Below are 12,616 nucleotides of genomic sequence, written 5' to 3' on the forward strand. Positions count from 1 at the left end.
GTCTTATACAATGATGCTCGATCGTCTGGAAGCATGTAGCAGACGATAATTTATGACGTCTTTCTGAGATTCATAATTTGATTTTGGTTAGACTTGAATGTTATATCTTTTGAGCCGCAACATAAATATTTTCACAAAAAGACTGCATTTTCTTTTCCTTTTTATGATTGATTCAGATAAAGTATGCCGACAATAGCGCTGAAGCAACGAAAGTTTTAACTGAGATTATGAGGCGAGAAATAAGGAAACACAACTCCCTGACTTCCTGCGTCTGCGCAATCGTTGCCAGCAACAACCATCAGTTCTGTTGTGTTTGACTTTTGGTTTGCTACATTATCAGCGTTGTTGCGAATACTCGGAAGTAAGTGGGCGATTTGATTTACAGTAAGTTTGTATCTGCTAAGATATATGTACGCTATCTACTTATCTATTGGGTTTTATTCAGGAGGTGCCAGTAAACTGCAGAAGTGAACTCAAGTCAGTCAACTTCAAGAAATAATTGTCAGATGGTGCACAACACTACACATCCATGAACTTGTGAGCCACATAGTGTAATGTGTGTGTGTGTAGTCTGTTTTGGCAAGTTTTGGAGCATTTGTAAACGGTCCTGACCATAGGTGAAGGTAGTGGAATGAATTCTGCTTTCCGTGCACAGAATTAATGCACTTTACAAGAAACCCATGTTTCACACATGCACCGATGCAGTGACTAGTCAGTAGATGAATCATCAAGACTCATTCTCAGATTCACGCCTTTATCGTCTTTATCGTCACACACACACACACACACACACACACACACACACACACACACACACACTGCTGGTTACAACCCAACAGTGAGCACTATGCACAGCTGCCCATTCTGTTGCGCAATGCCAGACTACTGGATGCCAGAGTATTATCCTATGTCAGTACATATATGCAGATACTGATACAATTCAGTTGAAGAATGCCAGTCCTTTGACCCTTTTGAGGCATGGAGGATTTGAAGTAACACCATCATGTTGGTGTTTTACATTTAATTAAAACTTAAAAGTTATATTGGTGAATGTGCGCGTGTGACTCACTGTGAGTAAAAAAAAAAAAATAATAAGAAAGAAAAAAAAGAATAATACTTAATAGAAATAATTAAGATACCATGAGAGACCTGTGTTTTTTCATCTCTTGCTATCATCCCACACTGTTAAATGGATTACTACACTTCTATGTGGATGACATAATTCTTTTGTGTTTAAAAAAAAAAAAAAGTCATATCGACTAAACATTTGTTTCCTTTGTAGATCTTATGGTAACAAATTGAACAGTCATAATTAGTCATCTGGAGACACTCAGTGTATATTGGTACTGAGTGCTTTGTGGAAGATTCATTTCAGTGAAAACTCTGTGTTGTTTGTATCTAATATGATTTCAGCAAGACCTCCATCATGCCATCCAACCCAGATGAGCCGTACTACTGCTCTCAGCAGATCAACATCCCTCCAGAGCTGATGGACATCTTGAAACAGTTCACCAAGGCTGCCATCCGCACTCAGCCCAAGGACGTCCTGGCCTGGTCATCTGCGTAAGTTCGTTCGTTCTTTAGTTTAACATCTTTTCACTGTAAGTGATATTAGACGAGGGAAGGAAAAAAAAAAATGAGTGGGGGGGGGGGGGGGGGGGAATTACTGTGTACGCATACGAGTAAGTGAAAGTGTGTGTGTGTGTGTGTGTGTGAAAATTATTGATTTAAATTTTGTTTAAAAAATAAACAAAATAAAAAAAACATAACAATATAACATATTTCAAATGAAAAACTAACAACTATAACAGCGAACCAACTGGACTATTTAACAAGGAGTTGAAAAAGTCATACATTAGCAATGGACTGCTGAAGATCGTCAACACTGAAGATGATTTCAATTCAGGGATTTGAGACTTTAACATATCGCAAGTTGGTATATGATCGGCTGTTATGTGAGCACCACGGATGCAAGAAACATTACTGACATATTTTGTCCTAAAACAGTTCATTTTTCATCTGCAGATTAGAGAAATGATTTGCCTCTTATGAAAATCATTATGGTAATATTTTCCCATGAAACCATACATTTCCTTTATGTTCTTATGTAACTCCGAGTTACCAGTGTGTTTTTCTGCGTAAGTTGTGATTTTGTGCGTGTTTTGTTTTGGGGTGTGGGTAGGGGATGGATGCAATGATGATAGAAACTGCAGAAAAGTTTGAGCATGAAAAGCGGACAAGAGTGTCAAAAACAAAGTGTTGAAGATTAGGATGGTGAATACAGTTTTAGCATATATGTAAATGTATATTTTGCCATCAACGTGTAGGTTGTGAAGATACCATATTCCATTCTTAGTTTCAGAGAAAATAAAAAATAAGTCCCTTCTATATCATAGTGTCAAACATCAGTGATTTCATTAATAAATCATGGCACTGTGTGTGAGTCTTTGCTTTTATTAATTTCACCAAAGTATCACATTCAGTATATTTCTGTCTATCAATCTATCTATCAATCTATCTTAGATAAGATAAGATAAGATAAGAAGATAAGATAAGAATAACTTTATTATCTCCAACTGGAGAAATTTGGTCAGGTGCATTATCACAACATAGACAAGTAAACAACATGGGGACCATATCTGTCTGTCTATCTATCTATCTGTCAGTCTATCTATCTATGTAGAAGGTAGGTAGATATAGATAGATATTTCTCTCTGTGTGTTTGTGTGTGTGTGTGTGTGTGTGTGTGTGTATTGAAAAACAGTATTGACAAATATATATGGTAGATACTAATAGGTACTGACAGTACAAGATATTGATATAATTTTTTTTAATTATGGATATATATATATATATATATATATATAGATAGAGAGAGAGAGAGAGAGAGAGAGAGAGAGAGAGAGATTCACTTATCTTTACTACCATAAGTGAAAAGAATAAATTTTATATATTAATTGATAAAATAACACTACAAGCAAAATACAAATAAAAGGTGTAATATCTGTTTTATGCAGTCTTTTGCAAAATCTTTTTTTTTGGGAGGGTGGGGTGGGGGGGTGGGGGTGGGGTGGGGGGGTGGATGTTATTTCATTTTATTTTTATTTTTATTTATTTTCTAAGCTTGAATTTTGTTTGCCATCAGTGTGTTTGATGTGTGGCAGTTACTTCCGAGCCATGGCCAAAGGGGAGATGCCTCCAGTGAAAGAGAGACTGGAGATGCCAGTGGCCACACAGAAAACAGACACCGGTCTGACACCAGGACTGCTCAAGGTGCTGAATAAACAGGTCTGTATCCATCAGGTCTTATCTTTAAACGGGTCTGTATCTGTCAGGTCTTATCTTTAAACGGGTCTGTGTCTATCAGGTCTTATCTTTAAACAGGTCTGTGTCTGTCAGGTCTTATCTTTAAACAGATCTGTGTCTGTCAGGTCTTATCTTAAAACAGGTCTCTATCTATCAGGTCTTATCTTTCTGTCTTTCAGACAGTCTGTAGACTGATGGGCCCCTTCTTGACTTACTCATCATTGGCTTGATGTAGGGTGCCATGCCTTGTTGAGCAGTACAGAAGCTGTTCTTGCTGCATGACTGTTGCCTGTTGAACATTCATGGCCTGGTTCAGACCTGGTTTTTTTTTTTACAGATCCATGGGTTTGCACTTGTGTGTGTGTATGTGTATGTGCATGCGTGTTTGTTTGCCCATTTATTTGTTAATCCTGATTTGTGTATGTGTATGTGCATGTGTGTGTCTTTGCTCATTGATTTGTTATTTCCTGATTGTTTCATCAGTCACAAAAAGGAGTGTTGTTCAATGCAGCTATTACTCTCCAGAAATGTTCAAACCACAATTTCTCTCTCTCTCTTTTTTTTTTTTTTTTTTTTTTTTTGTTAGTTTGTTTGCCACTTCTGGGGTTCTTTGATGCAACTAAGATTAGTCAGATGATTCAACCATGGTTGGCCATTATTTTGTTTGTTTTTTGTGTGTTTGGGTTTTGATTGTTTGAAGTTTAAAAGAATTTTAAGATTCATTTTTTTTTTAATTGTTTTTACTCTCTCTTTTTGTTGTTGTTGTTGTTGCTGTAAATTTAGGGATGAAAAATTAAGTCGGAAGGGCAGCCTGATCTTATTTGCCTCAAGGAGCTGAATTTATTGTCTTGTACTTTACTGCAGTGTATTTTATTATTCTTTTGTCACTTATGTCTCAGTGTCAAATGGTTGCAATTAAAACATAAATAAAAATATCATGAACTGTGCAGTTTTGCAGGTTTCTTTGTTTGCTTTTTTCCTTATGTGATGTGATAGAACTTTGTGCTTAATACTGGTTTTTTTTTTTTTTTTGTTTTTTTAAAGTTTTTAATATATTTAGTTGGACAGTGGACAGTGCCGATATGGCCCTGTGCAGTCAGGTGGACCATAAGCAAACATGTCATGTTTCTCATTGTTTTTGTTAGCTTATTCGATTGGATCTCTTGTTGTTGGGCAGCTGGGCCCCAAGAAGACGGTGGCTTTGAACGTGATCGAAGACAAGTGGCTGGACCTGGCCCTGACCAAGGAACAGCTGGACGACCTGGTGCGCATTGGCAGCTTCAGCGGCCAGGTGGAGTGGAACCGATTCTTCGCTCTGGCCGCGTCGGCACTGGGCGATGTGAGTGGCTGTTGTTATGTTGTTGTTTTTTTTGTTGAGGGTTGTGTGGGAGGGGGGGGCTGGGGGGAGGGTGTGTGTGTGTGTGTGTGTGTGTGTGTGTGTGTGTGATAGGTGGGTGGGGGTGGGGGTAAAGTTTACTGTGTGTTGTGGATGATTCCTTTTTTGTGTGTAGGGTTGTGTGTGTGTGTGTGTGTTAGGGAGGGGTCTAAAATTCACTGTGTGATGTGAAAGATTTCTTTTTGTGTGTAGGGTTGAGTGTGTGTGTGTGAGTGTGAGTGTGTGTGTGTGTGTGTGTGTGTGTGTGTGTGTTAGGGAGGGGTTTTACATTTACTGTGTGATGTGAATAATTCCCTTTGTTTGCGTGTAGGTTTTGTGTGTGTGTGTGTGTGTGTGTGTGAAGTTGGAGCAGGAGGGGGAGGCTAAAGTGTGTTAATTTTATACTGTCTATTTTCTGTATCTCCAGGGTCAATAAATAAACACAGTCCTGCTTAATTGTGTCTGAGTCCCCTTCATGTGTATATGCATGCTGAAAGTTGAAGATCCCTTAATCTGTGTCGGCATTAGGTGGGTAACAGAAACAAGAACATACCCAGTAAGCCCATCCCTGCAAACAGAATAAGGCTGCCAGTGTGGCAGGCCCCCTAAAAATGGTCATACGCATAAAACCCCACTTGTACATGTGTACAAGTGAACATGGGAGTATCAGTCCACAAATGCAGAAGAAGAAGAGCACACTGCATTTTGGCTCTATGCAAACAGTGGATGTGATGATCATTCCTTCGTTCTTTAGTTTAACGTCTTTTCACTGTAAGTGATATTAGACGAGGGAAGGAAAAAAATCGAGGGGGAGGGGGATGGGAATTACTGTGTATGCATACGTGTAAGTGAAAGTGTGTGTGTGTGTGTGTGTGTGGAGGGGGGCTGGTGTTGTTGTTTTTTTTTGTTGTGTGTGTGTGTGTGTGTGAAAATTATTGATTTAAGTTTTGTGTAAAAAATAAACAAAAAATCATAACAATATAACATATTTCTAATGAAAAACTAACAACTATAACAGCGAACTAACTGGACTATTTAACAAGGAGTTGAAAAAGTCATACATTAGCAATGGACTGCTGAAGATTGTCAACACTGAAGATGATTTCAGTTAGGGATTTGAGACTTTAACATATCGCAAGTTGGTATATGATCGGCTGTTATGTGAGCACCACAGATGCAAGAAACATGACTGACATATTTTGTCCTAAAACAATTCATTTTTCATCTGCAGATTAGAGATGTGATGATGCAGGTGCACACATGCCAAAGTTTTCTCCCCCCCCCCCCCCCCCCCCCCCACTAGACCTTGACTGTCAGTCTGGACCGCAATCATTAGGATGAGAGGATAAACTGAGGTGCCGTTTGTAGCATGCACTTAAAAAGAACCCAGGGCAACAATAGAGTTGTCTGGCAAAATTCTGTAGTAAAATCCACCCTGATATACATTGCATGTGTGTGCGTGGGTGGGTGGGTGAGGGTTCGTGCGTGACTGAAGGCTGACTTGATGACACAGGAAACGAATGATGAGCGCCTGCAGGTTGGCAGCCTAATGTGCAAATGACTCCTAAGTTTGTAAAGCACCTGGAGCTTGGTCTCTGACTGAGGATAGATGCTTTATGAGTACCAGTGATGGGGTGGACTAAAAGAATCTTGGTAAAAGTTAACTTACATGAGATAAAAGAGGCAGCGTGTTGAGCAACAGGTTCTTCATCAGGCAAATGTTTCTTTATCATGACGTGAAATCAAAATGATGTCACCAGGCGAGACGTCATTATCAGATTTATGAGTGACATGTCCCATCTATGCCTGAAAAACACTGCCATCACTTTTTGGTGTTGAGTCCAGCTGTGTCGAGTGTACCAGAGATAGGGTTTGAGACCCAGTTTGGGCATGGCGTTGTGTCTTTGGGAAAGGTGCTTTACTCAGATTTTCCTCGCTCCACCCAGGTGTGGACTTTGTCAGGGGAAATTTTAAACTGGAGAAGGAGAGGACTGGGCCCCGCCTTCCAATGCTTAGCCCCCGGACACAGTGGATATGAGTTTGCCGCCCCTGATGGTTGCCAAAGACTTTGGGACCTTTTAACCTTTTTAACTAATTCAGGATGGAATCAGTTTTCTCTCTTTCCTTCCCCATCTGACTTCCAGTGGGTGTTTGAATGGCCCAGCTATGTAAATTCCATCATCAGAAATGCTGCGGTAATCTTCGTTCTTCATCCACCTCTTTAAGTGTGTGAATCTTCTGCTTGTAAAATCTCAGTGATGTCGACAAGCAGTCAAACACTGTCATCATCGTTGCAATCTTTCGTCCCTGGTACTGAGAGTGTCAACCATCTGTGTTGGCAGTGGGTGTGGTGATGCGGGTTTCTGTGATACGTCAGTGAAGCATTTAAATTTTGCCTGTGATTTGATGAAGCCTTACCTGCACGAAACCATGTCATCATGACAGCCGTCAGTCGGCTCTACCCAGGAAGGCATACAGCCAGTTATGCAAATGACCCCCCCCCCCCCCCCCGAGTTAGTAAAGAGCTTAGAGCTTGGTCCCGTGACCGAGGATAGGCACTGCTGAATAAGTATCCATATCAAATCAAATCAAATCAAATCAAATCAAATCTATTGTGTGTGACAGAACATCACGGACGCCATGAAGACGGTGTGTGAAGTGCTGACTGCTGACCCTGAGGGCGGCCCTGCCCGCATCCCCTTCGCACTGTTCAAGGACCTCTTCCAGTACCTGGCCAAGATCGACGGCGAGATCTCCCAGGAGCAGGTCAGCGACGTCATCAACCACCTCCAGTATGACGTGTAAGTGTGGTGGGGTGGGTGACCGCACAGTGTTGGTGTGGATCGGGGGTGTGGGAGGGGGGGGGGATTTGGTGGTTGGGAGGGTGGTGGGGTGGGGGTTGGGGTGGGGGCGGGAGGTGTAGGGGGTGGTTTGTGTGTGTGTTGTTTGGGTTTGTGTGTGTGTTTCTGCATGTGTGTTTGTGTGTGTGTGTTTTTCCTTTTCAGGGATTTGGGGGTCAGAGGAGGGGCAGGGGGAGTATGTGAAGGGGGTTTGGGGAGGGTGGGGGAGTGGGGGGTGGGGGGGGCGGTGTCAAGTGTGTGTGTGTGTGTGTGTGTGTGTGTTTCCTTTCCAGATATGTGTGTAGTGTTTGGTTGTGTGTGTATGTGTGTGTATATGTTTGTTTCCTTTGCAGATGTGTATGTAGTGTTTGGTTGTGTGTGTGTGTGTGTGTGTGTGTGTGTGTGTGTGTGTGTGTGTGTGTTTTCTTTCCAGATATGTATGTAGTGTCTGGTTGTGTGTGTGTGTGTGTGTGTGAGCATCTGTGGTAATTCATAACATTCTCAGCAACCACAGATAGCAAAGAAACTGAAGCTGGTGAGGTGACAAGATATTTGTAAAACCAATTTGTATTTTTACAAACATGTTGCACAAGAATGAAACAGATCCTGTGAAGATAAGATCAGATTGTATTGTGTTGTATAGCAATGCTGGTTTTTTTCACAGCAGATTTCACTGTGTGAAATTCAAACTGCTCTCCACAGGAAGAGCATTTTACTACAGTGCAACTGTTTTCTTTTTTTTTTTTTTTTTTTGGTCTGCAAGTGTGTTTTTTATTAAAATTTTTTTTTTTATCAAAGATTTTCTGCAGAATTTTGCCAGGGACAACACTTTTGTTGCCTTGGGTTCTTTTACATGTGCTAAGTGCATGCTACACAGAGGACCTCAGTTTATCATGCTACACACAGGACCCAAGTTTTTTTTGTTTTTTTCTCTCAACTGAATGATGGTTTGTATTTCTTTAACAGTTTGTCTATCATGCCCTTGGGAATTAATACTGGCAAGTAACATGTTGAATGGGAGCACAATTTTCATAACATTATTGTGTCAATATTGAGACACCGGTGACCAAAAAGTCACTCTGACAGCAATTTGTATGTTGAGCTTTGTAAGGAGAATGTTTGACTCATGAAAGACTTTGCCTCTCTTGTTTAGAAATGGATTATGTTAAGTATTAAAGGCAGCAATCTACATATGATACACTATGTGTGTTCAGAAAATGATTGAAATGTCTAGAAAGTATCACTTCTCTCAAAACTGGTCAGCTACTTTCTTTGTCATTTTTATCTCTTACATCATTTGTCATAAAGTGTCGGTGAGAGTATGGGTTTAAATCCCAGTCTCGCACCTTCTTCCAAGTTGGACTAGAAAATCAAACTGAGCACGTCGTCATTCGGACGAGACGATAAACTGAGGTCTCGTGTGCAGCACGTACTTGACACACTGTAAAAAAAAAAAAAAAAGCTCATGGTAACATAAGTGTTGTCCTCTGGCAGAGTTCTGTGGAAAAAAAATCCACTCTCTGACCGTAAACAAATAAATCATATATGCATGCACTTAAGGCCATACTAGTTTCAGTTTCAGTTTCAGTAGCTCAAGGAGGCGTCACTGCGTTCGGACAAAACCATATACGCTACACCACGTCTGCCAAGCAGACGCCTGACCAGCAGCGTAACCCAACGCGTTTAGTCAGGCCTTGAGACAAAAAAACCAACAAAAAAAACCAAACAAAAAACCCCCCCAAAACCCCCCAAAAAAACAAAAAACAAAAAAAACAACAAAAAAACCAAAAAAAACCCAAAACAAACAAAAACCAAAAAAAAACAAACAAAAAAATAAAAAAAGACTAGTGTGTTTGGTTATGCAGCTGGTCCGTCGTCTGCCTAGCGGATGTGGTTTTTACATTAACGGGTTTGTCCAAATGCAGTGACGCCTCGCCTCCTTTAGAAACTAAAAACTATGATTTTGATCAGTTGTGTTTCTCACTCTTGATCATAGAATAGAATAGAATAGAATATGTCTTTATTACCAAGTGTACCGGGGTCACATGGAATATTAAGGGGGGATAGTACATAACGAGAGACGAACATAAATCGAAAATCATACACAAACACAGATACAGTAGAAATAAGATACGTACAAGTGCATATCAGTATAAAAACTTGTGCATACTCACGCATGCACGCACTGCACACACACACACACACACACACACACACACACACACACACACACACACACACACACACGCGCGCACACACACACACACACACACTCACACACACACACTCGTTTGAACAGAAGAAGCTGCATATTACATGTGGATGGGGGCTGATGACTAGATATTCAGGTGGATGAAGGCGTTGTTTTCATGGTATGTTGACAGAGACAAGCAAGACGGGTACGTGATGCCGCGGAACTTCCTCAGTCCCGACTGCCCTCAGATGTCTTAGGACGGTAACATCGGGGCCGTTGTCGTCATCGCCGCATCGTCATCCCCTCTTTCATCCCTGCCTCAATCAACCTGTGTGTGTGTGCGGCTGGCAAAGTTGCCAGTTTCCACAGCAGACGAATCAGAGCTCAGGACTTGGGGGGGGAGAGAACGCCTCTCAGCTGCATCAGGAGGCATGCAAGGAATTTTGCTTAGCGAAGAGAGAGAGAGAGGGAGAGACTTTTTTTTTTTTTTTTTTTTTTTTTTTTACCCTGTGTGTGTGTTGTTGTTGTTGTTGCTTCTTCCTGGACCAGATATGAGAGGTGAGTGTATTGTACCATGAGAGCTGGTGAAAGCATTTTATGCAGAGAGGTACGGTCACTGACTGTTTTGTCAAGAGCAGTGTTTAAAAACACTCTTGAATTAAGAGTGACAGTGAATTGTTTGGTCAAAAGAAAGTAGCTTCGATTTCTGCAGGTTTTTTTTTTTTTTTTTTTTTACACCCAGAGCAGATGTCTGTGTATGCTGAGAGCACATTTTCAGTTTGTGAGTGTGTGTTTGTATGTGTTTGAATAATGTAGAATATGTATGTCTGTGATGGTTTGGCATTGTGATCTGAAAAGTAAAGAAAACATTTATTATAAACAGAGAAATCCGTCCAGCTCTGAATACTTTTGATTGGGTTTTTTTTTATTTTTTTTTTTTTTTAGAAATCCATCCAGTTTGAATGGTTTCTTGTTTACATTTTATCCTGTCACTTGTTACATGCATATGTAATGTTCTTTTTTTTTCTTCTTTTTTTTTTTTTGTATTTAGCTGTTATGCATATCCATATTTCTTACAATGAAGCTGCGTTTTGTCACACTGATTAGTTTTGATACATCTTCCTGATTTGAAGCAAATGTCGTGTTGATCTGTTGAATAGTGAGGGTTAATTCACACATACCAAGATTTCAAGCTGGATACCAAATATCAAGACTGGAAGTATGTCTTAAAAATACATCAACAAGCTTTTTTCCCAACATTGACAGTGCATTGTTGAAAGAATAGGTCTGCTGTGTCTGTCATGGTTATCTGCCCATAGAAATATCTGACACAACTTTATCATGTAGTTGCTTCCCCTGGCATTTGCGTCTCAAAAATTGCATGTGTTTTGACTGACACCGAATGAATTATAAATTGATGACAAAGGATTTGAACACATTAAAAAAATGCACAGAGTGATGGATACCATGTATTAGAGCTGTGAGCTACATTATGAAGAGAGCTACTGACAGGCGAAATGTTGTTTTTGTTAAGTGAATGTGGCATTTAGTGGGGTTTTTTTTTGTTTTTTTTTAATTGTTTGGTGTTGTATTTTTCAAGAACACTGAAACCTCTGCATACGAGATGAGATGAATAAATTGAAAACTCGAAAGTTATAGAACGTAACCGATTATTTCTGGCAAGATTTGTCTATTTCTTTTTTTTTCTTTTTTTTTTCATGATAGTTTATTTCATTAGGGATTGATTTTGCCGTTGAAGCTTTGGGTTCCAATCATGAGAGAAGGTACCACAGTTTGCAGAGAGTATGGAAGAATGCACCTTGATGATGTGACAGTGCAGTGTGTACGTACCGCTACTGGTTGGTTTCAACCAAAGCTTGTAAAGCTTTGGGAATGGCTGTTTGGGTTTAAGACACAGACAAGGTGTGTGTGTGTGTGTGTGTGTGTGTGTGTGTGTGTGTGTGTGTGAAGAGAGGGTAGTGTGTTTAAAGGTGGGAAAAATCATAAGGAAAAGATTGGTATATGACATGTTCTTGTCTTTACATTATCACCGATTTCTTGTGTTAGAATAATTGCTCAGATTTTTTTTTTTTTTTTTTTTTTTTTTTTTTTTAATATTTTTGGCTCATCAAATCACCCAATGAATTTGGTAAGTTGACCTTTGATGTGTTTTCTTTGACTAAACTAATGTGTTTCGAAGCAAATCATGTCTATACTTCATGCCCCAAATAAGGGTCAGAGGATGACGCTGTCTTTGTTTCTTGAAGGAAGGGGATGCGTTTGTCAACTTTCTAGCTTTTCTTGTTTGTTTCATTGTAATACTCAGTAGTACATTATGCCATTTTAATTAAAAATTTTTTTTTTTATCTGTCAACATCCTTTTATAATCATGCAATAAAATATTATTCATTGTGTCACTGTTGAATCAGTTATTAGAATATTTGAATGATGTATGTGTGTGGTATTTGCTTGTGTGTACATGTGTGCGTATGCGTGTGTGTGTGCGTATGTGTGTTGTGTCAATGCTCTCAAGGAAACTGAATCAATTTAACATCTTTGCAGCCATTATACACATACCTCTGCTTACTTAAAATCAAACAAATGAATACAAAATTAATGCAATTGTGTGAAAGCAAGAATATTTAGCTGGTTTAAGAATATTTAAGCGCCTGACTATTCTGCAGCTTATGTACAGGGGTAGGTTGAGTTTAAACACCCCAGAAATTGTACACGGGTATATTCTTATATCTGTGTGCATTAATTTGAACACTTACAGTATCAAGCACATGAGCAGGTCTGTGTTTAATAATTTATTGTTGCGGGAGGGGGGGGGGGGTCTATATGTGTCATGGAGTGTGCATACATGAGTTGAGTTTATTACTCAAGGAGACATCACTGCAT

General features: G+C 39.8%; 1 protein-coding gene across 2 annotated transcripts; it reads left to right on the forward strand.

Annotated features, from left to right (window-relative positions):
• Positions 1-281: 281 nt before the first annotated feature.
• Positions 282-10,443, forward strand: LOC143286421 (ropporin-1-like protein). 2 transcript variants are annotated; one of them, XM_076593981.1, is made up of 6 exons: positions 282-361; positions 1,414-1,563; positions 3,165-3,288; positions 4,484-4,645; positions 7,307-7,482; positions 9,906-10,443. In XM_076593981.1, the coding sequence occupies exons 2-6, from the start codon at positions 1,427-1,429 to the stop codon at positions 9,970-9,972; spliced, it is 666 nt and encodes a 221-aa protein (XP_076450096.1). In that variant the 5' UTR covers positions 282-361; positions 1,414-1,426; the 3' UTR covers positions 9,973-10,443. The 2 variants fall into 2 exon arrangements, with proteins under 2 accessions (XP_076450096.1, XP_076450097.1); XM_076593982.1 differs by having other exon boundaries at positions 318-384.
• Positions 10,444-12,616: the final 2,173 nt, after the last annotated feature.

This window comes from Babylonia areolata, chromosome 10 (genome assembly GCF_041734735.1).
Source record: "Babylonia areolata isolate BAREFJ2019XMU chromosome 10, ASM4173473v1, whole genome shotgun sequence".
In the NCBI taxonomy this organism is placed as follows: Eukaryota; Metazoa; Mollusca; class Gastropoda; order Neogastropoda; family Buccinidae; genus Babylonia; species Babylonia areolata.